Raw genomic sequence first — 21,484 nt, 5'->3', positions numbered from 1 at the left:
TCAGGGTATTTTGTTTCTGGAGTATCAGTGCAATGATTTATGGGAATTGTCATGCAGATGTTTTACACTCCTCTTCCTGAACAGCACACAAAAATGAATCCTTTAACCAAGGACTGCTGCGTGGGCACACCTCATATGAACCCTCCTGGTCCTCAATATCAACTTGGAGCAGTCCACAGCAGATTTTAAACAATCTCACAACCTTATTTTTTCAGCAGTCCTTGACTTATCCTCAACTACCAGACAGTTGTTCTTAATGATAAGGCAAGACAAAACCCTACCTTTTAAGGTAAATTTTACCTTATCTAGTGAAATTAAAGTCTAAAGTCTTGATCTGGACATATTCTTGAGTGTTTAATGTTTGCAAAGGATGTTAAGAAGAAGTGCAGAACCAACAGGGAAACAGTAAAACACTATAGATTGGTTCCTTTCCTTCAACAACACTTTTTATGTCAGTAACATTACTTTATAAAATGGTTTTTTACTAGTCTTAATACAGAGAAAATGTGCTTCCTGTTCTCCCCTAATCTACAGAAGTTTCAAACACAAGGATCAACTGTTGCAGATCATCTGCCTTGCTATGTTTCCTCACACTTGTTCTCATTACTGATTCTCTCTGTATTTTGGTTTTCTTTTCATTTTCCTCACTGCTCTGCAGATCACAGAATCTCCAGGGCTGGAAGGGACCTCAAAAGATCATCCAGTGCAACCCCCCTGCCAGAGCATGACCACCTCGAGTAGGTCACACGGGAACTCACCCAGGTGAGTTTGGAATTTCTCCAGAGAGACTCCACACCCCACCTGGGTAAAGTCTAGTAAATAGGATTTTGGCTGATCTGTCACGATGGATATATCACAGTGGCCTGCAACTGAGGCTTCCATAAATCAACCATTATTATTTTGGATTATTAAAAGCCATGAAAACAGCACTGACCTGAAGTTTTGGAGATCTTAATTCTTTCTTTGTCTTGCTGTCTGTGTATACCTAGAAGTGGGAAAGGCAGGCTGTTACAATTACTTACAGAGCACCAGAAAGGACCATAGTATAATTATGTTACAAAAATATTATTCAACAATATTATGGGACATATTCCTGCAGCTACCTTAGGCTTCATTTAGAATACTAATTTTTCTTAAACGGTTTCTACAGAGTAGTACATTCTTCCAGGGATTTAGTCAGTTGCCTAAAATCTTTGCTCAAGGTCACCCAGGCCACAATTAGCAAAATGGATATGAAAGTCTCAGCTTTCTGTTTCCCACCTCTCAGTTCATTGGCTAGATCACCCCTGTTGCCAAAGTCAGCCATGAGACATTGCCTATGCAAAAAACATTTCTTACCAGCACATGGTTATTTTGCCCTCGTACCTGGTGGTGCCTTGTGTCCCTGCAAGCTCTGCAACTTCTCACCAATGCCATCAGTAGAAGGGCTGATAAACTCCTCTTGAGGCAGTTCTGAATGGAGCCCAGCCTCTCTCATCTTCAGAACGGTGAAGGGAGTAACAAAGTTGTAAGCCAGGGCCATTGACTTGGCTTTCTCCATCAAACGATCCTTTTCCTGATCGTCATCACTCTTCAACCGGGAGTTAAGCAATTCCTTGATGGTGAGGTAACTCCATGCCCTCTCGATGTAATTATTATCACCTTTGCCATCTTCCAGGCCAGGGATGCCTCTGATGTCATTCCTGCTCGGCAGGTCGATAGCCACATCTGTTTTGAGGAGGATGTACTTCTTGGAGTTGCTAGCAGTCACCTCCACGTGAAGACTGTCCGAGGTGCGGTTGATGAGTTTGCCAGCTATTATGATTTCAGAGCCATTGAAGTAGTTGGGGAAGAAGTTCTGGGTGACTTCCTCCACATTGTCTTCAGGGTAATCAACACGGATGTCAGAGAGAAGAGGTGTTCCTATTTCATCATAGAACCTTAAACAAAGACACATCTCGCCTTTAGTACCATTCACCCAAGGGTATGCACACATTCTTGCACTTATACACAGCCAAGGATACAGGCAGACTATCTAACATGGCTCCTAAGGCATTCAGGAGCAGTTAGAGCTACCAGGCCCCAGATTTAACTACTGCATACACTGTAGCTGGGCTCAAAGACAGGGGGGACTGTCTACCCTTAGAGGTGTTTAAAATTTGAGTGGACAAGACCCTGAGAAACCTCACTGAAGTTTGAAGTCCGCTCTTCTCTGAGCAGAAGGCTGATTAAATGACCTCTCTTTCGACCAGAATTATTCTCTGCCTCATTTTAGTTTTTAGTGTTTCTTAGGCATCTAAACAGAATCTCTTAAGTACATTCAGAAGCATCCAGCATGGTTTGTCAATCATCTACCTTTCATTATGATCCAAGAACTTTGCAAGAAGATCTTAGGGACCGTTTTGCTTAAGAGGTCCTGTTTATAACAAGTAAATTCTTGGCTTCTCAGACTCACAGAAAGCACCCTAATTATCTCAAAATGTTCTTTGAAGAGATGCTGTTACCCACAGTTTTCTAGTGGTATTATGCCTGGTATTACAGAGCCAGAAACCAAGATGCTAACCCATCACCCCCAAAGCTAGAGCATATATAAACCAAAGCTGCTGTATCACTAGAAGAGTCCTAGGTATTACAGTTTGAGATGGTCAGTGGGGGACAGGCAGGAACACGCTTTCTGAGGACCAGAGGAGAAAAAAAGCAAGAAGGAATCTCACTGTGCCCCCATAAATGAGGACATTTCCAAGCACTGCAGGAATCCTAACTACAAAATACAGGAGGATTGGCAGAAGAGAACTCACTGCTACCTTATTACTGACTTTCTGTTGGAGCAAGCAATGGCTTCCATGGAGCCAGAGTTTAACCCTATAATGTTTTAGTGACATGACCTACAATCCTTCTGAGAATACTTTGGACAGGCCAGAAAGACTTTACAGGGGGTCACAGCCTAAGTTTAGGGCTCTGTTTTCCCTGCAGCAATGTGCTTTTGATGAATCTTCCTAAGATGCTCAAAGAATACCATATTTCCCATTTAAATGCCAGACTTCTCATCTCTTGGCAAGTCATTTGAGTCTAATTTGGTAAATAAACAAAGGACTGGCCTCAACCCTTTTTAAGTTCAGGCTGGATTTATTTTTCACATCTGCTTAAACAGATTATCTGGAAGCTAGAGTCACACTTTCTGGTTTATTCTCTCTCCAAGGAAACCCAAAGCCTGAATTGGTTGGCTTTAGTTTAAAGTCTCTCTGAGCACTCATTGCCTTTGATGCAGAGATGTCAATGCATTTTAAAACACAAGTGAATTAAACCTGAGAACTTTCTGTGAAGTAGCTGTTGGGGTGTAAGAGTGGAGTGAGGGATACAACCTGTGTTACAATGCAGGGAAATATCTGTGTAAGAATTCCACATATGAACACAAAACCCAGAAATTACACTGACACCCATGTAGCTTTTTCCCTGCATCAGTGATTTGAATTGGCCTCCAGCAAGTGATTGTGCCTTTCCATGTAGAGTTGGCACCAGATGCCAAATGGGTTTGTCATCACTGAGCTTGATAAACGGTGAGCTCTTTTATCGGATAGAGGTGTCTGAACAAGTACTTGTAGTGCTGGATTCCTGTGACCCAATCAATCAGCACATCCTTCATTTGCCAGAGAATGCCACTTGCTATCCAAAATGCGTGTTCTGAGAAGCAAATTGCATGGGTGGAGTGGCAGATGGACCTATAAAGTCCATTTTAAAATGGGAAAATATTCTTGTCTACATATAACCACTATAGAAAGAAAAGTTCTAGTGGAAGGTGCAGAGTCTCATTGCTCCAGATTAAATAAACACCAGTTAGGTGAGAGGTCTCTGTTCAATGACTGCCTCTTCTTGGTTTCTCAGGTTCAAAACACAAGTACTTTGGGAGTGAAAGCCAAGCATTTTTATTTGGAAGCACTGACACACTGCCTGATATTTTAGGTAGAGCTGGGATTTAGATATCTTTTTGCTGTTCCTCAGTAGTGTATCCTCTTGGACTACAGCTCCCTGATCACAGAAGAGGACTCAATGATGAAGATTACAGGAAACTTGTTAGGAGTTTGGGTCACACAGAATGAGAGAATGAAGCAATTACATGCTCATCCCAGGAATGGCCCTTGTGTATTTTTCAAAGTTGAATATTTTGGAGTTTGGATATAAGGTTACATTTCTCAAAAGCAATAACTTTCTGTCCCAAACTGGGATCTCCATTCCTGAGCCCTTCCATGCTGTTTATGTTGTCAATTTGAAGTGAGCAATGCCTCCTCTCTTCCCTCTGTCCACCTCCCATATCTCCAGGTTTACATGTGCCAAACAACTATCTGAAATAGGGAAACAAATGCCTTGTTCTGAGGGGCTGGGAAGTTCTAGTACAGCTCAAGGGGTCTACTAGGAATGAGACAATTTCTGGTTAGACATCCTCAGTATCCAAGCATACTCTGCCTCTCTTAACCAGAGCTGAGCCTCAGAGAAACTCACATCTATTGTGATGTGTCCTTAGAGGATTTTTCTTCCCAAAACCCTTGCCCAGAGGATCCAATGCAGATATAAACACACAAAAAGCAGAACAAACCCTTTGAGGTGGCTGGCTGCATCCTCATCCTCCTGGAAATGCCTCGTCATGCCACAGTTCTCCAATGCCATCCTCTCCAGCAGCTTGTGATCCACATCATTGCCAATGCCAATGGTGAAGAGGCAGAATTTATCATGGATGGCATCCTTGATGTTGCTGAGGATTTTGGATGACTGTGTTTCCCCAACAGTAGGCCTCCCATCCGTGAGGAAGATGATCAGAGAGACGCTTCTGGCATCAATATCGTTCTGAGCAATGTAATCATTCAGCAGCTTTGCACCAGTCTGCAGAGCACCATTAATGTTAGTCCCTGGGAAGGAATCAAAATGATTAGCTCATTTCTCCTCCTAAGAGTGGTACAAATAATCTCCCTAAGTAAGGTGACAGCATCTCAGTTCATCAGGGTGTGCTTTTGCTCCACATGAGGTTGCACTGGCAACTCAGTTCAGCTCTGTTACTCAGCACCACTTTTGAATATGTGTTTATGGTCTTGTGAATTGAATTATGAATTGCAGTTTATTACATGAAATTGCTGCATCCTTAAATGTCTCAATGTATAATAAGTCAGCCACGGTAAGCAGAGTTCCAGCACATACCATGTCCTAATGGTACATACAAAAATCAGTTAAACTTAATTAGAGTCTCTTTCAGATGGTATCTGATCTGGGAAAACAAGTTCTGCTTATTTTGTCTGAAGGGCACAAGATTTGAAGAGAGGAGAAAAACCTCCAAACGGGAAAACAAGTGGTTGGGTTTGTTCTTCAAACCCCAGGGGCTAACAAAGTTTAAAGAGCAGAGAAATGTCTTTGTTAGCGGGGGAGTGTTTTCACAAAACAACTGGCTAGTGAGGAATGAAGCTGCCTGAAGTGGGGAGGGATAAAACCACAAATAAATGAGGGAATAGATGTACTTTAGAAGAATTGCCATGAAAAGAACTTAAAACCTCATTCAGAAAGAGAAACCAAGCAGGAAAATGAGTACAAGTATCTCCTTGCTCCATGCATTTTTTGTGCTAGTCAAAACAAAGAGGGATTTGGTTGTGGAACCTTTGCTAGATAGGTATATCTGGGTTAAAACAGCTCCCAGAAAAAAAGCAGGTAAAATAAAAGTCATACACAACAGACTCCTTCTAGGGGTCTGGAAGGAGATATCTAGGGAGGTTAGGTTGTCAAAAAGGATGTGTTAGGAGGTTTGACCATTCATCTTGTACCTAGAAACTTAGCATGTACAGCTCCATTGACTGCCTGCAGCAAGGCAAGGATGAGAAAAGGGACTAAACCTCTGGAAAAGCCCTCAAAATAACCTCTGGAAAAGCCCTCAAAATCCAGACTGTGGGGTTTTTTTTGCAAAATGGTTTTGAAGCCAAACCCTGCAAGTCTCCATATCTCAGTCTCCATGTTTCCATACAGATCCCAAACTTCAGAAAGTTTTATTTTCCCCTGAAACAAAAGAACACCATCTCATGGGACAGATACTGTAGTTTCAAACCCAACCACATCAAAGCTACCAAGCACTGAAAACTGCCTTTTGCCACACACACAAATAGTTGGCAGCAGTATTTTGTTGCCATTTCTTTGGTGAGTGTAAGCAGAGCATGTTCTTCTTGTGTGTGATCTGTGAGCCTGAGTGCATTCATGCTCACTGGGAGAGACTGAAGCAACAGCACCTTTAGTCGGGAAAATGCAGAGATAGCCAAAACTAAAGCACCACTGGCCTGTAGTGGAGAATCTCTGCACTTTCCTGTTGAACCTGAGTTAATCATTTCCTTTTACTTTTGTTCTCTGGCAGGTTCATGGACAAACTCAGCTGGTTTCTGCACAGCCTTTTTGGCATTTCATGAGTAAAAAGCTTTGTACTCTGAATTTAGTATTGGTAATTGTTTAACTGGGCAGGTCCCTTGTCCACTTCCTAAACTCTTCCTCTCACAATACAAACAGTATGGCAAACCATCCTGTTTGCTGTGTTTTTCCATTGGAGAGTTTCCTTTGTTAGGAGTGGTCATTGCTCTTGGGCAGCCATGGGAAGGCCCTGTCTGACCTTCAACCAGCTGCGACTGTTTGCATGGGAAAGGATTTGCATAGGTCATTTTGCAGCTCTCTGCTTACTTGGGGAGTGCTCAGCTAGGATGGCACAGCTGCTAAACTGTGTTTGGTTACAATATTCACTACGTTTTTTTATATTAGTGTCCACAGCCTCATAGGAGACTACTGATTCAAAATCGTGCCTGCACTCTGCCACTGTTCTAGGGTCTCCTCCTCTCCCCTCTTCACTACTGACAACAAGCCATAAGCTAAAAAGGACAATAAATTCTTAAACTTCATTCTATCTACTCCTTGGCAGAGACAAGAGGACAGCACAAGGTGAGGAACCAACTCTTGCAGAAAGCAATTTTGCAGCCCACACTGGGTAGTCCATCTGTGGAGTTTCCAGCCCAGACAAAACTATGTGCCTATTTTTACACAGGCTTTCAGAAACTGCACAAGTTCTGGCTCTCTGTGTCCTTCACCAGGATATGATATATTGCTTCCCATGTGCTCAATCATAGAATGGTAGGGGTTGGAAGGGACCTTTAGAGATCATCTACTCCAACCACTCTGGTAAAGCTTGTCCACCTAGATCAGGTCACACAGGAACACATCCAGGTGGCTTTTGAAGACTGTCAGAATAACCTTGGGCCCAAATAACCTTGGGATCTTTCCCACCCTGAGGGTGTCACCAGATAAATGGGAGAGTGGGCTCAACTTGGCTTTACTATCGGATCAGATGATTGGACCTGGGGACATCTCCATTTATATATGTACACATTTATTTATGCACACTAAATAAAAGGCACATATCCTTCTGTCACATAACCCTGACTGAAGGTAGGGAAGGGCTCCCCTTGAGCCACAACTCAATGTCTTTTTATTACTACATGCTACAGGACCATATTCACAACTCTCCATTCTGTTGTAGTTAATTAAATAGCAAAATTAATCTCATTCATATCTCTGGATCCTACCTCCAGTAGGTGACATGTTGTGAATGTACTTTTTGGCATCTCTTATGTTATTTGGAGTAACTGGCACCAACTGGTCCTGCTGCCAGACCTTTATTCGGTTGGAAAAGCCAATGATATTGAAGTGATCTTCAGGCCTTAAGTCTTGGAGGATCGTGAAGAGAGCTTCTTTGGTCTAGAAAGAGAAAAGAGATCAGTAGGTACAATTGTTGCTGCTTTAGCAGGCAAGAATTTAATTCTTAAGATGTTTACTGATCTTACAGATATTTCCACATGGCTAGTTTGGCCTATGAAGAAAATTGAGATGTCCTTCCCTGTCTCAAGAGCTGATCTCTTTAGTGCAAGGTGCTATGCAAATATGAGACAAAAGAGCAACTCTTACCCAAAAGATCTTATAAAGCTGTGAGACACATGTCTAGAACTGTCTAAGCTTAAAAAAAACATGCAAAACAATTATGATAAAAGCTCCCAGTGACTGGGAGAACTGTGATCTGAACGAGTGGATGCTGAATAATGTTGACTAATACCAAAAAAACTTGTGGAGTTCTTCTAAAGCCCTCTAGACTTGCAGTAAGCTGTAAGTGGCATATAGTGAAAGGTTGCCTATAAGTTGAAATACCTCTAAATATGTCAAAGATGCACGTGCTCTGTTCACAATTCGGATACCAATTGGTATATACACGCTTCAATGAATAGTTCCAGCAAATAACAAATGTTTCAGCTAATATGTTCAAATGAATAACAGAGAAAAAGCAGCCCTGACTAGTCATTGCAGATGCTACCTGCTAGTCAGCTTTGTTCCAGGCATGTTGTTTTTCATCAATATGCCAACATTCTATTGCTCTGCTGTTCGTCATCCTGTGTAAATATAGGAAACCAAAGTGAGGAAAGCTGGCATCAAGACAAGTTCATAGAGAGAGAGGTTAAGGTTTCTGGGTGATGGAAAAGACAGACCACTGAGGATAAGACAACAGGAAGAGTGCAGATGTGTCCAGTTCTCCCCAGCGTCACCAACTTTGATTCAGCAGCCATGCAGCTGTGTTCACACGGAGACAAACTTCAGCTTAGTTAAGACAAGCTGAGAGAAGATGCTCAAAAGCAGCCTCTCTCCATGCAAACATACCCTACATGTATATGTACCCTACAGATACGAGGCAGCATCTATAATTAGAGGGATCAGAAGGTTCTCAGCTCTACCCATTCTTGGCCTTTCAAATTCCAAGGAAAGCTATGTAGCAAATTATATGGTGGACTCATCAGCATTTAAAGGTTTCTCTCATGTCTACCAGGGAAATATGTGAAGGGTTTGTACAGTAAAAATACAAGGGGTAATCAGAACTGTTGTAAAGCAGACATTTCTAGGCCTGATGTTGCTATGTAAAGACAGTTTAGGAAGGAGCTCAAAGGATGGATCAAGCTGTGTCATCACTATGCCTTTGGATTCTGGGTCAAAGCTGATGATGCAATGATGCAACTGCAAACAAATGACCCACCACAGTGGAATTTCTAATCCTCCCAGCTGGTGACTTGGCTTCCAGTCCATCTGAAGTTAAGGGGAATGTTTCCCATAGCTTCAAACATTTTAGAATTAGGTCTGGAGTCTGTCTTTGCCTGTTTCTGTCCTCTCTGTGAAACACTTTCCTCCATTGGGAAGGAACAACCCCACACACCAGGACAGGCTGGGTGTCAAACTCCTGAAGAGCAGCTCTGCAGAGAGAGACCTGGGAGTCCTGACTGATAATAAGCTAAATATGAGGCAGAAATGTGCCCTTGTGGCCAAGAAGGCCAGTGGCATCCTGGGATGCATCAAGAAGAGTGTGACCAGCAGGTCAAGGGAGGTTCTGCTCCCTCTCTACTCTGCCCTGGTGAGGCCTCATCTGGAGTCCTGTGTCCACTTCTGGGCTCCTCAGCTCAAGAGGGACAGGGAAGTGCTGGTGAGAGGCCAGTGCAGGGCCACCAAGATGATCAGGGGACTGGAACATACAAGGAAAGGCTGTGGGACCTGGGGCTGTTTAGTCTGGAGGAGACTGAGGGGGGAATCTTATATTTATAAATATCTAAAGGGTGGGTGTCAGGAGGTTGGGACATCCCTCTTTTCTATAGTAGATAGTAACAGGACAAGGGGTGATGGGATGAAACTGGAACACAAAAAGTTCCACTTAAACATAAGAAAAAACTATTTCACTGTAAGGGTGAGGGAGCAGTGGCCCAGGCTGCCCAGAGGGGTTGTGGAGGCTCCTTCCTTGGAGGTCTTCAAGACCCACCTGGACATGTTCCTATGAGACCTGATCTAGGTAAAGCTGCTTCTGCAAGAGGATTGGACTAGATGATCTATACCATTCTATGATAGGGACAGTAAGATTCATCCTTCCATTTGCTTAGCTGGAACATTGCTCCACGTCACACCACCATGCATTATATGAATCATGTTTCACAGATGAAGAATACCAAACCAAATGCTGGCAGAAGAGGCTCTTTGAAAGAGAAGGGGAGAACCCCACTAGGTTCACATCACCATGTGCACCAAATAAATGTTCAAAAACATGAATGCCTGCCCCAAACATGAGGGCTGTGTCTCCAGTCTAACAGTCCCTAGAGAACTTGCTGATATGAGCTAAATAGTTATTTGAAAATGAGGGTAAGATTTTATGCTCATTTCCTCTTTTACAACCACCTCATTTGTAAAAAAATGTATCAGATAATCCATGACATCACCTTTCAAAGAGACCCTCAACCATTCACAGTCACATTTTACAGAAGTGATAACCAAGGCACAGACTACTTCAGTAATGATGTCAAGGCCACGAATGGAGAGCTTTCCAAAACATGGAGCTCCCGGCTCTCCATCCAGTAGGCCAAACCATCTTTCATGCATGCATAGAAGGGCAAGGCAGCAATACCAGTGGAGAAAAGGACTTTATTCCATGATTACAGGAATAGCCTATGCATTCTCAACAAATGGAGAAGCTTCTGTCCTGTGTGAGTGTGATCAGGCCTTCAGGCCAACTTATTTTGAAGGAAATTTGAGGCACGATGTTAAAGCAAAAAACAGTGGGACCACAACAGCTTCCCATGTGCAACAACTCCTTCTGCTCTGCCCCAAGGTGGGTAAGGGGGAGAAACAGAGGTGCCTAGAAGCTTTGATTTGAAGGGAAGCTCCACAGATCTCATTATCCATATTACAGCTCTGATTATCATTAACAACACTTGACCTTTCCCCTTACAAACCCCCTCTTTTCAGGTTTTTGCAATTCTGTCAAGCTGCTCGTTTCTCAGAGGGATTTGTTGGGTGTGTGTGGCTCTGTTGTTCCTGAGAACAAGGCAAGAGGAAAAATAATCATGCCTTGGCCTTCTTGCAGAGAGACTGCATCTCACTTCCAGCGTGCTCAGAAATTCCTTTTGTCGTTTTTGCTTGTGTTCAGCCAAAAGAAAAGGAAAAGGTGAAGCAACGTAGAGCAGCTGAGTAGTTTGATGTACACAGCATCCAGGCTAGGATTACAGAAGGGGTCAAGAGGGAACTGAAGGAAACTTTCCTAGAAAACATAGCACAAGTGTGAGGCTGAGACCATCTCTCTCTCTCTCCTTCTTTCATTCTGTCTTTCTTTTTTGCTTCTTATTTTTGTCACAGTTAAGTCATTTCCATGGAGTTTGAGTCATTTTTTCCCAGGAAAAATATTCTGTCATATTTTAATGCATATATACATCCAGCCTGGCTTCTGGCATCTCTATCATGTGCCTACCTCTGCAACTTCAACAAAAAGCCTTTGGCTTTATGCAATATATATACACACAAACATATGTACAAGTGTGTGTGTGTGTGTGTAGATGATTTTGCTCCAAAGCAAACAGAATGAGGGAGGCCATATGGTTCATTCTCCTGTAGCTTTTACCTCATCCTCAGGAAAAATGAAGGGTGGGATTCAGTTTTCCCAACTCAGTCATCAGAAAGCTGGGCATTGCATCTAATCTCCCTCTAGGCAGGGGAAGACACCTCCAGAGAGTAATCCATCCCATCTGTTTTGGATGGGTTTTAGGATGGGCTGAGTCACTGTCTGGAAGTGCCTGTCTCCCAGCATTGCCTCCAAAAGACTGATTAGCTCAGCTAGAGAGAAGGTGGGACTCACCTCAAGACCTAATCCTGCCCAGTCCTGAGCATTATGGTGCTTACTGGAGCAAATAAAGGATCTGAATTGGCTCTCCACCTCTCCCAGAGTGCTCTGAATTGCCTGTCTCATCCTACTTGTTTCCATCTCTCCTCCCAGCCCATAAGGACCTCCCAGTTTATCTTAAAGGCTGCAGCCTCACACAGTGGCAACACACACTTTGCTACCAATCCTTCTCACCCATAAACAGGCTGTGAGAGAGATGTGACTTCCCTCCAGAGGGCTGGGTATGATTCAGGAGCTGGCAGGCAAAAGCCACTTGCAGTATGGAGAGTATCTTGGTAAAAGTGCATGGCTTGAAATCCTTAAGTATGCAGCTGTGCCTGAGTGCTCTTGGTGCTTAGCCCTCTCAACCAGCCTCCACCAGCCCCCAGGCAACGATTTGCAAAGCTCTTCGTGCAGAAAGTGCCTGGCATTAGCTTCAGTGGGAACACAGCAGCAGGTTTCTGGTTCTGGCTCTGGAAGGCCACAGCTGGAACTTCTCCTGGCTCAGAGGAGCAAAGGGCTCAGGCTGCCCTGGGATTCCCAAGCTGCTGACGGGGTCTTTGCACTTCCAGTCCAGCTTGGTCTCAGTGAGTCATTGGACTGAACCTCTGTGTCAAAAGTGCTCTCCTTTGAGGCAGAAAATTAACCATTCCCTCCCTGGTGAGGTCCAGATTGTTCCTTCAAGGCTGTGCACACAACACTGATTCATTCTGGGGACGAGTAGAGCACAGATCTGACCCACTCACAGTTGAAGGGTCCAGTGCCTTTGTGCCAGATGCTGCAAGGTGAAACAGTTCCCCAATGTGTTTGTTTGGAGAGATGCATTTCTGTGTGGAAGGTAGAGCAGGGGATTAAAGGAGAGGATTTTGGGGAGTAGCAATACAGAACAGCTATAAAAACACAACCCCTTTTGTGAGTTAAGAAGGGTTTGTAACTAAGACAAGCTTTAAATCAGGATAACTCTGTCAAGGAAGATTCCTCTATTGTCCCCCAAATTAGCATGGATTAAATTGAGGAAATTGAGCTCAAAGTGCAGACTGAAAAGCCACTCCAGCACATTTGAGTGGAGAAGCTGAGCTGTCAACACAGTTGGAACCTAGGGCTTGAAACAGCGATCTCCAGGGCTGCAAAATATCACTCCCCAAATCTGGAGCAGAAGAGATATGGACTACAGCTGAGGACAAGTGGAATGGCCATGTCTGCTAGGGTGCAACCAGAGTTTCTGTCTGCTCCTCTGAAATGGTGAGAGGCTGAAGATGGACTCGTGCTGTCTAAATGATCAACATGCATGTAGTGTCTTCTCAAGCTTACAAGGTCAGAGACAAGCCAGCTCCCAGCCACCACTCTGGGTCTTCATTGTCACCTCCACACTGATACCTGAACATGCAACACAACTGCTGCTTTTCTGGTTCTTGCTTGACAAGGGCCCTGCATCATGGCCAAGATGATTCAGGGCTCTATGACCTGCAGCAATAGCAGGAAGAGAACTGCCTCAGCCACAGTCCAGCTTGGCTGTGGATTGTTCCCTCTGCACTCGGCTCTTAGGGATAGCTCTGACGGACTTCACTTTGCATCAACACTGGTAGAACAAACCAAAGGGAGAAACACACACAGTCGTGGGAGAGTTGAGAGGCTTCAGCCCTTTCTTGGGTCAAAGAGCTGCCTCAGAGACATCTGAGATGATGTCAGACCATCTGGGCACCTTTTAGGAGGAATCTGAGTCCCGGTGACATTTCTCTCACAGTCTCTTGTTTGTTTGAGGAGCAGGGCGAGGGTGAAGCCTGGCTCCTCTGAAAGCTGTGCAGTTCAAAGGGACACAATGTGTGGTTGTTAGATGCTTTGGCATTGCCAGACATTGGCCCTACTATGAAGCAAGGGGGGAATTCAAACACCTCATTATAATGCATGTCCCAAGCCCACGTATTCACACTTTCCATTGCCTAGGAGCAAATGCTTCATCCTAGGCCCACATCCTTCATACCAGCCCATAAAAATAAACCCAAAAGCCTTTCAGTTCTTGCTGAATCCAATTCTGTATGGACAGTGGGTCTCTGCAGCACTGTAGTGCAACACAACCCCTCTTGAAAAGGGCTTCCAGATGCAGCAGGAGCTATCCCAGCACCCATCCTGCCAGTGCCTCTGAGATCACTTGGCAGCCCTGAACTGCACCCTGCACGCCCAAACACAGCTGCCATCTGCCCTCAAAAGGGCTGGGCAGGGAGACAACACCAGCCTCTTTCCAGCTTCACCCAGCCTCAGGGAACTGTGCAGGCTCGAGATCAGTCAGTCTAAAGAGCATGGCTAGCAGAGAGGAAAGCATTCACAACCAAAGCTTTTGGGAAGATGTACCCATTGGCTGAAAGAGATGCAGAACAGTCTGTGGATGGCAGACATGGGACTATCTGCAACCATATGCTGAAGGATGCCACAAAAAGAGGAAAAAATGTCTGTGGCCTGTACTTTGTCCTTCCAAACCCCCTGTGAGACACAATATTTGGCAAAAAAAAGAGCTAAAGCACAAAATGTAAGCCCAAAGGGAATTAGGAACCCATAGGTCTGTCCAGTAACTTATCTGAGAGTGCAACAGCACAGAGAAGGGCTCAGAAACTACATCTCCTACAGCGAGGAGAAAAGTACAAGTAAATATGTTGTTTGGCAAAACATTGCAAAGAAACACAAGGAGAAAACAAACAGGAGCTCCCTCCTCCCCTTCAATAGTTCCCATGCTTTGGTACATCTTTCCCCTTCCAAACATGCAAAGACAGCTGACAAAAAGGTCTAGAGGTGACTTTTCCAAGCTACAACAGCTGTATCTTGTCACATCTGCCCATAGTCTGTTAGAAGGATTGATAATGTGACTTAAAGAAAGGCTGGCATCTAAGTCACACCTGAAATGGTCAGAGGAGGTACTGCCATAGACTTGCTTGGGGACCCAGGAGCCAAAGGAAAGTGTGAGCATCACTGCCATTTTTCAGGAAGGACCTGAGGTACAGAGAGAGAAAAGGTTTGGGCAGTGTCATTCCTGCTGAGGTTTGAAGCTATATCTTGTGAGTCTTGCTTTCTTCTCCATCCTAGTTTCCCTTCTCCCCATATAATGCAGATCACCTGCCAGATGCCAGCAGCAGGGACTTTTGTTCCAACAACCAGTTTTAACCTAGAAGTGTATCCTTGGAATTTTTTTTACCTTCCTGCATCCCCCTCTTGGGGAGGACAATCTGTCCTCTCTTCCTCTGCAGGGAGCATCATGCAGTTCAAAGACTGCAGCTCACCCTCTCCCTGTCAATGCATCTTTGTCCTTACTTCCTGGCAGCCACTGATCGCATAACCATGGAAAACTCCTTCACAATTCTGGACAAAAAGCATTTTGTTTGACACTGACAGCGGCCTGCAATGGGAGGGAGTGTGGTTGTAGAGCTTTGGACAATAAAAGTCTGTCTCCAGTCTGTGGTCCAAGTCTCTCCCATCCAAACATTGCAGATCCCTTGCTAGTAACTTGAACATTGCTGACTCCCTATAGCGCCTTAGAAAAAGTTGCTTTGTAGTTTCCCTGTCTGCAAAATAATTTCTCCATCATTTAGAGCAACTGGTTCAATTGCCTTTTCTGAAAAGTTTTTTTCCACTTAACATTGAGTGCATTGCTTAGCTCCACATTCACCCAGGGCACTGAAACACTGGGTTTCTGCTCAGTGGAAAGTAAAACTGTCCTCAGGGATGTGGACAAGTTAAATATCAGTTGGGGTAACTTGCTTCTCTATTACTCAACAGCATGGTGAGGATAAATACATGAAAACTGCAAGCTGATCTGATCCTCAGGAGCTGGAGTTTCATGTGCCCAGAGGGCAGAGCAGATGCTCAGTCTTCACAATCTTACTGCAGCATTGAGGACAGAAATAAATGCCTATACAGAGACTTCAGGAGGCAAGTTTTTATCAGCACCAAGCCTCATTTCAAGTCCTTATCAACAGTGCAATATGGAATACAGTTGGAGCAGTAAAAGTTTCTGTACAGTAAATCAAAGGGAAAAGCTTAAAGGCTGTCCCACAGTGCCATACTGAAATAACCTCACTGGAAAAAATGGGGCTAGCCAGGCAGACGGCCAGACAGGCACAGTACCGTATGAAGGCTCCATTCTTGTCTTGTGCTTAGCTCATTTCAAGTGGGATCACATCCCATAACATGTCAGTTAGACACCCTGTCCTGTCAGCAAAACAAACAATTTCCATGGAGGTAGCAGCAAAAAGGGCAAAACCAAGGGAAAAGTGCCCCAATGCCCTCAGTGAAGAGCTTAACATCTCTCCCTCTGCTCGTCCTCTGAAGATGGAGTTAGTCACAGCACATTAAACTGTTCCAACAATTTGGGACTTTCACTCTCTGTCACTCAGATCAGCTGCCAACATGGTGCTGGTAAAGGCTGACATGCTCTACAGGCTGTCCACAGCACATCTCGAGTTCAGCAGTCACTAACTGTCCCTCTCTTTCGTTGGGCTGAGACACAAGTTGCTCTGTTTTTCGTGCCAATTGGCCTCTATTTTTCAAGTAGCTACTCTCTCACAGTGGCTGCCTCAACAGTCAGAGATCTGCCAGGCTTGAAGCTTTCTAGCACCTTCTCAGAACATCCTATTTGTGCATGTAACGTACTAGGACAAACATCCTGCTCCCTCATGGAGAGATATTTTCTGTATTATTTTACTAAACAGAGATTGCACCATTCCTACTCAGGAAGAAAGTGTTACCTGTCCATGAAAAGGAGTGCTGTACTTCCACAGAGATGAAGTATCTGTTATCCCTCTGCAGAGGCTTTGGCTATGTAGCCACCTCCTCTCGTAGCCCTGACCTTTTTTCCTTGGACTGTGGTACCTCTTACTTTTAGATACAACTTCCCCATTTTCATCTCCAATGAATGATGGACGGTAATGATGGTTGGTTGGAGCAAAGATCCAGCACTTTTGCTCAGGGTTAGAATTAAGCAAGACAAAAAGCACTAAATTGTTCTTTTAAAAAGGCAAAATGTCCTTTTTTTGCCCTCTAAGAATCTGCCCTCACACTCCTTCAATATTTGTTCACCTTCCTATTTTCTCCATTTCCAAATCCCCTCAGCATCTCCAGGCTCCTCACTCCCTTCTGCACATCCCTGCATCCAGTCCTTCCCCTGCCCACTTCCATGTCCAAGAAGTTGGCCTCAGACATGAGCACAGGCCAACTATTTGCCCAAAATGATACAAGGAAGAGAGCAGATGTTTTGGAGAAGTTGCTACATCAAGGATAACTTTCCAAGCAAAAGCTCTTTCCTCATGACACAGGTAGCATCATATCCCTCTATCCTAAGGGATCTTAAGGGATCTCAACCAACACTGTGTGACCCACAGCGTCAGAGCTGCCTGCAAACACTAATGACTTCACAAAGTAATATCACAAGACCCTGCACCAGCCAACTCCCACAGGAGGTCCCACAAGCACTTCAAAGCTTCAGCTGCTCTTCGCAGTTAGAAGCAGACTGTCCCAGTTGAGCAATGTGTAGTATATGTATTAGTAGTCTAACACCATATACAGTATATGGTGTTAGACTAACAGCTTAAGTTTTGGCAAAGATCAAGTGTCTTTTAGACTTAGGGTATCTTGTACAGCCATAAGCCCAACCATGGGTTTGCTAGCTAAACAAATAAGGCTCTGCAGAGACAAGCACAGACAAAGAAAACAACTTACCTAGTTTCACACAACAGAGATATGATGAAAATGTAAATAGAAGCCAGGCCTGGCTTCCAGATATTGCTCCAGCAGCTAGAAAAACACAGTTCCAGCTTAGAAATGACAATTGGAGCTATATCTTCATAGACTTGCATGTGTATGTCAGGGCCTTGAGCATGCTGATAGACTTTAATGGCTCTGACCAGCCCCACCTGGGGCCTCCACCTACACTCCTGCCCATTTAAGCTCCAGCCTGAGCAATCAGTTCCCCTCTGAGTCTCAGACTAAGAGCTGAGTTGTTTCCATCTCTGTTACAGCTATGTCTAGTCACGGATTTCAAGGATCCTGATCCAGGTATGGACTTCCCAGTTTAATTGAGCCCTTTTTTTTCACTGTGGATTTGTCTGGGCATTGGTGGGCTGTGTCTGTCACTTCAGCAGCATCTGTTTTCAGTTAATCCTTCAATTAACTCAGCAAAGAACCAACTGAGAGCCTTGGGAGAACCCAATGATTTCAGTTCAAGCCTCAGCAGCATTTCCATGCCAAACTCTGCACTTGCCTTTGCATCTGATTTCATCTGAACCTGACTGAAGGGCTTGTCATTTCCAAGTAGGCTGGGCTTTTCCTAGGAAAGTCTGTCTCTGCTTCTGCTGCTTCAGTATGGAGCAGATCAGCTGAGGGCATGTTGGCTCTTAGTCCTGAGACCAGAAGCAGATTGTTCCCTGTCCTGAATATCTGAGGGCATCTTGCTGTGAAGTTTTCTTCTTTCTCTGTATGACCTTGTCATTATTTGCAAGTGTTAAGGTTTGGGGAAGGCAAATTATTTTGCTACATGACAACTACTTGCAGCTTTCTTGGAAGCTGGGCAATTAAAGTCTATATGGATGTGATGCCTTACTTACACCAGCAGTTCCTATGCTCTATAAACCTATCTACAAAGAAGACTGAGGTGACACTGTTGCTGTGTATTCCCAAGAAGAAGGCAGCTGCGTGGAGCTGTCAGTGCTAGAGACACTGCAAATAGTTCTGCCTTCACTCAGTTTGTTACTTTGTGGTAGAAATGAAAAAGCTGACAAAGTTTTCCTCTTCACAGTAGCTTTAAACTCACTAAAGGCTGTAGAGAATCAGTGCTTTTTTTCCAAAGTTCCCTGGAGATATAAGGCAGTTGCCCTGGGCAGCAGCTATTGTTTGGACTAGTGGTCCCAGGCCTGCAGACAGTTCTGCAGCAAGCAGCACAAGGCCAGGGGAGTTTGGAGTGAGACCACTGAGTGCTCAGGTGATTGTCTGCTCTCTCACCACCTTGAAACCCCACAGAGGGAATCTGTGTGCTGAGGCACAAAGGTTTAGAGGTATATATTTATAAGGCCCTAGGGCTCTCAGAAGGGCTCAGACAGTGTGGGTCATGGATCAAGGGTACCAACAGTGTCTCTTGGAGGGATGCAGGTAAATATACTGAAGCACTTGCAAATAAGCAGCAGGTTCCAACTTCAGCTGAGTTCCTCCTAGAGCAATTAACCTCAAAGAAAATTACAGTCTGGCACACTACCATTGACAAGTTGCCAGGCCTGTGGTGTAGCCAAGTGTTTAACTGAGCGTGTGGGCATTTATTGCCTGTGGGAAAGGTAAGGTGAAATGAATCTGTGATTGAAACAACCACATTTCACTGCATGTCTGCAAAATATCTGCAAATCCATCCTCTTGTTGACACGTTCATAACTTGGAACATGGTTATTCTGTAGCACTGAGTTGCAGCCTGGTAAAAGTTCTTTTTCACATTTAGGGAAGCTGGGGATAATCATGGTAATCACAAGCTGGTGAATTTGTAGCTTTCTCCCCTTTCTCCTAGTTATACCAACGTGAAACTGCTATGTGCCCTGTACCTGGCCAAAGGCACCACAAAAATCAGCAGGTCAGATTGCTCAAAGGGCAAATCATTTTGCTTCCCAATAAAAGCTTGCAGACATAACCTATTCCCCAGGCTCTTCTGGCTCCTGTTAAAAGCAACTGTTTCATACAGAGCTTAATGCTTCTTTGTAAATGAAGGAACAGAACTCATGAGGTCAAAACCAGGGTTTTCCTTGCCAGTGGGACAACAGTAATGATGTGCAAAGTTTTGAACACATGAAGAATTTTATCTTCATGTTCAAGAGTTTTCTCTTCCTGAACTTGATCTCCCTGCCAGTGCTAGATGGAGACTGTCATAAAAGCCCAGAATCTCAATGGTGGTGACATCCAAGTTTGTTAGAGAAAGTGCAGGATGAATATGCATGTTAGCTGATCTTCCCACAAAGCTAATGGATGTCTCAGTGATTGAGGGGAGTGTCTCAAAGGTCTTATTTGATTTAAGCTGAACATACAGTCTCACTATATATGTTTGCAACTCAGTATAGACATAGAATCATAGAATGGTAGGGGTTGGAAGGGAACTTTACAGATCATCTAGTCCAACCCCCCTGCAGGAGCAGGTCAACCTAGATCAGGTTGCACAGGAACATGTCCAGGTGGGTCTTGAAGCCCTCCAAGGAAGGAGCCTCCATGCCCTCCCTGGGCAGCCTGTGCCAGTGCTCCATCACCCTCACAGTGAAACAACATCTTGTTGCTTCAGACTGAGATAGTTTAGGGAGAAAGGGATGTCACAAACATAAAAAATCACGTAGGACAAGGAAAGGTTTGGAAGGGGAAAAGAAGAAATTACAATTAGACTGTGGGAACTGCATGATGCATGAAATCCTGACACTATTTGAGTCACTTGGCCATTAAGTTCATGAAAGCAGCTGAGTGAAGAATATAAAATCCCTAGTTACTATAGAAAAGAGTGCTCAGCTGATGTCTCTCATCCTTCCTTATACAAGTTTTTATCCTAAAAACTGTCCTTTGTCATAGTTACCACAGCTGACCTGTAAGAGCACTCCCTATAAGTGCTGACTGTATTTTTAGCTGATCTTGCATGTGACTCAGCAGAGAGAAATGAGGAAAGGCAGTCCCACGAGACTTCCCAGCTCCCTCTACACCATCATCAGATCACCACAGCTGCAAGAGTCGGAGGGAGAAGAAGAAAAAGAAGCATTTCCTCTGCTCAGATGTATCCTGACACCAGGGGACGTGGCTGTAATTTAACAAACATCTCAATAACAACAATTGCATAAAAAGGCCACTGAGCAAAGCTGGGTCATGGCTGTAACTGATCACACTTTGAGTTTACCAAAAGAGACATATTATTCAGCCAGTCCTAGATTCTGGTCTTTCCTTGTTTAACCTGTGTGAGGGTTTTATGATTTAGGTCATAAACCATAAAGTTCTGTTTTCTGGAGTAGTTTAAATTAGAGGAAGATAAGTGCTTCCTGCACATAGCACTCCTCTATAATGTAACAGTGATTCTCCATAAAAAAGAGTGTATCTGAGATAATAGGGGAAAAAAATGGGTACACTCTTTGCAAAGGTTCTGGCTAGACACTTCTATCACTTCAGGCTCAAGAAGCACCCATTTGTAGCTAATTAGCCTGAGATTCATGTACATTTAGCAGTAGGAGATGGCTATGAAATAGACCTTCAAGGGTTAATCCCTGGTCATGTTGTTTCTAGTCAGTATATGAAAAAGAAACACAAATACACTCAGGAGAATAAAAGCTTTCATGGTACAAGGTTAATCTGCTGAGCCAGAGCACCACTTGCACAGCTCACAGTAGCACTGAAGCCCTTCAGAGTCTGACTCTCCTCAGTTCAGCACCGTATCCCCAACTGCCTGCTTTCGGCATGAAGGGCTGGGTCCATTTGTGCAGTATCTGGTTATTCTGTGAGTCAAGGTGGACACTTTTCAGCAGAAGAGTAACAGGAAAGCCAAGAGCCAGGCTCTGTCCATAGGAATTGGTAAAGATTCAAACGTATCTTCATTCAAGACCTCAGTGAGTGTAGTACTAGGTATGTTTATTAATAACTCTCTGCCACTGTAGTCACTGGGGAAGGTAATTAGGAGCCATGTTCCATTTTTCACGGTGGAGAAAATGTGATTTAATAGGGGCCACAGCTTATAAGTTAAGATTTATGATTACCATTGAAACCAGACAGTAAAGTTTTTAGCAGAGG

General features: G+C 44.1%; 1 protein-coding gene across 1 annotated transcript in view; it reads right to left on the bottom strand.

Moving 5' to 3' along the window:
* Positions 1 to 21,484, bottom strand: part of ITIH5 (inter-alpha-trypsin inhibitor heavy chain 5) — a 51,715-nt gene that overhangs the window by 7,510 nt on the left and 22,721 nt on the right. The window contains exons 8-11 of the mRNA XM_062020318.1: positions 7,572 to 7,743; positions 4,571 to 4,880; positions 1,366 to 1,919; positions 935 to 985 (exon numbers count right to left, since the gene is read on the bottom strand). Of these exons, the coding sequence (XP_061876302.1) occupies positions 935 to 985; positions 1,366 to 1,919; positions 4,571 to 4,880; positions 7,572 to 7,743 (1,087 nt within the window). The remainder of the gene's footprint in view (positions 1 to 934; positions 986 to 1,365; positions 1,920 to 4,570; positions 4,881 to 7,571; positions 7,744 to 21,484) is intronic.

Source organism: Colius striatus, chromosome 1 (genome assembly GCF_028858725.1).
Source record: "Colius striatus isolate bColStr4 chromosome 1, bColStr4.1.hap1, whole genome shotgun sequence".
Classification (NCBI taxonomy): Eukaryota; Metazoa; Chordata; class Aves; order Coliiformes; family Coliidae; genus Colius; species Colius striatus.
Note: the sequence above shows the minus strand (reverse complement) of the source record. Positions and strands in the feature narration are given on the sequence as shown.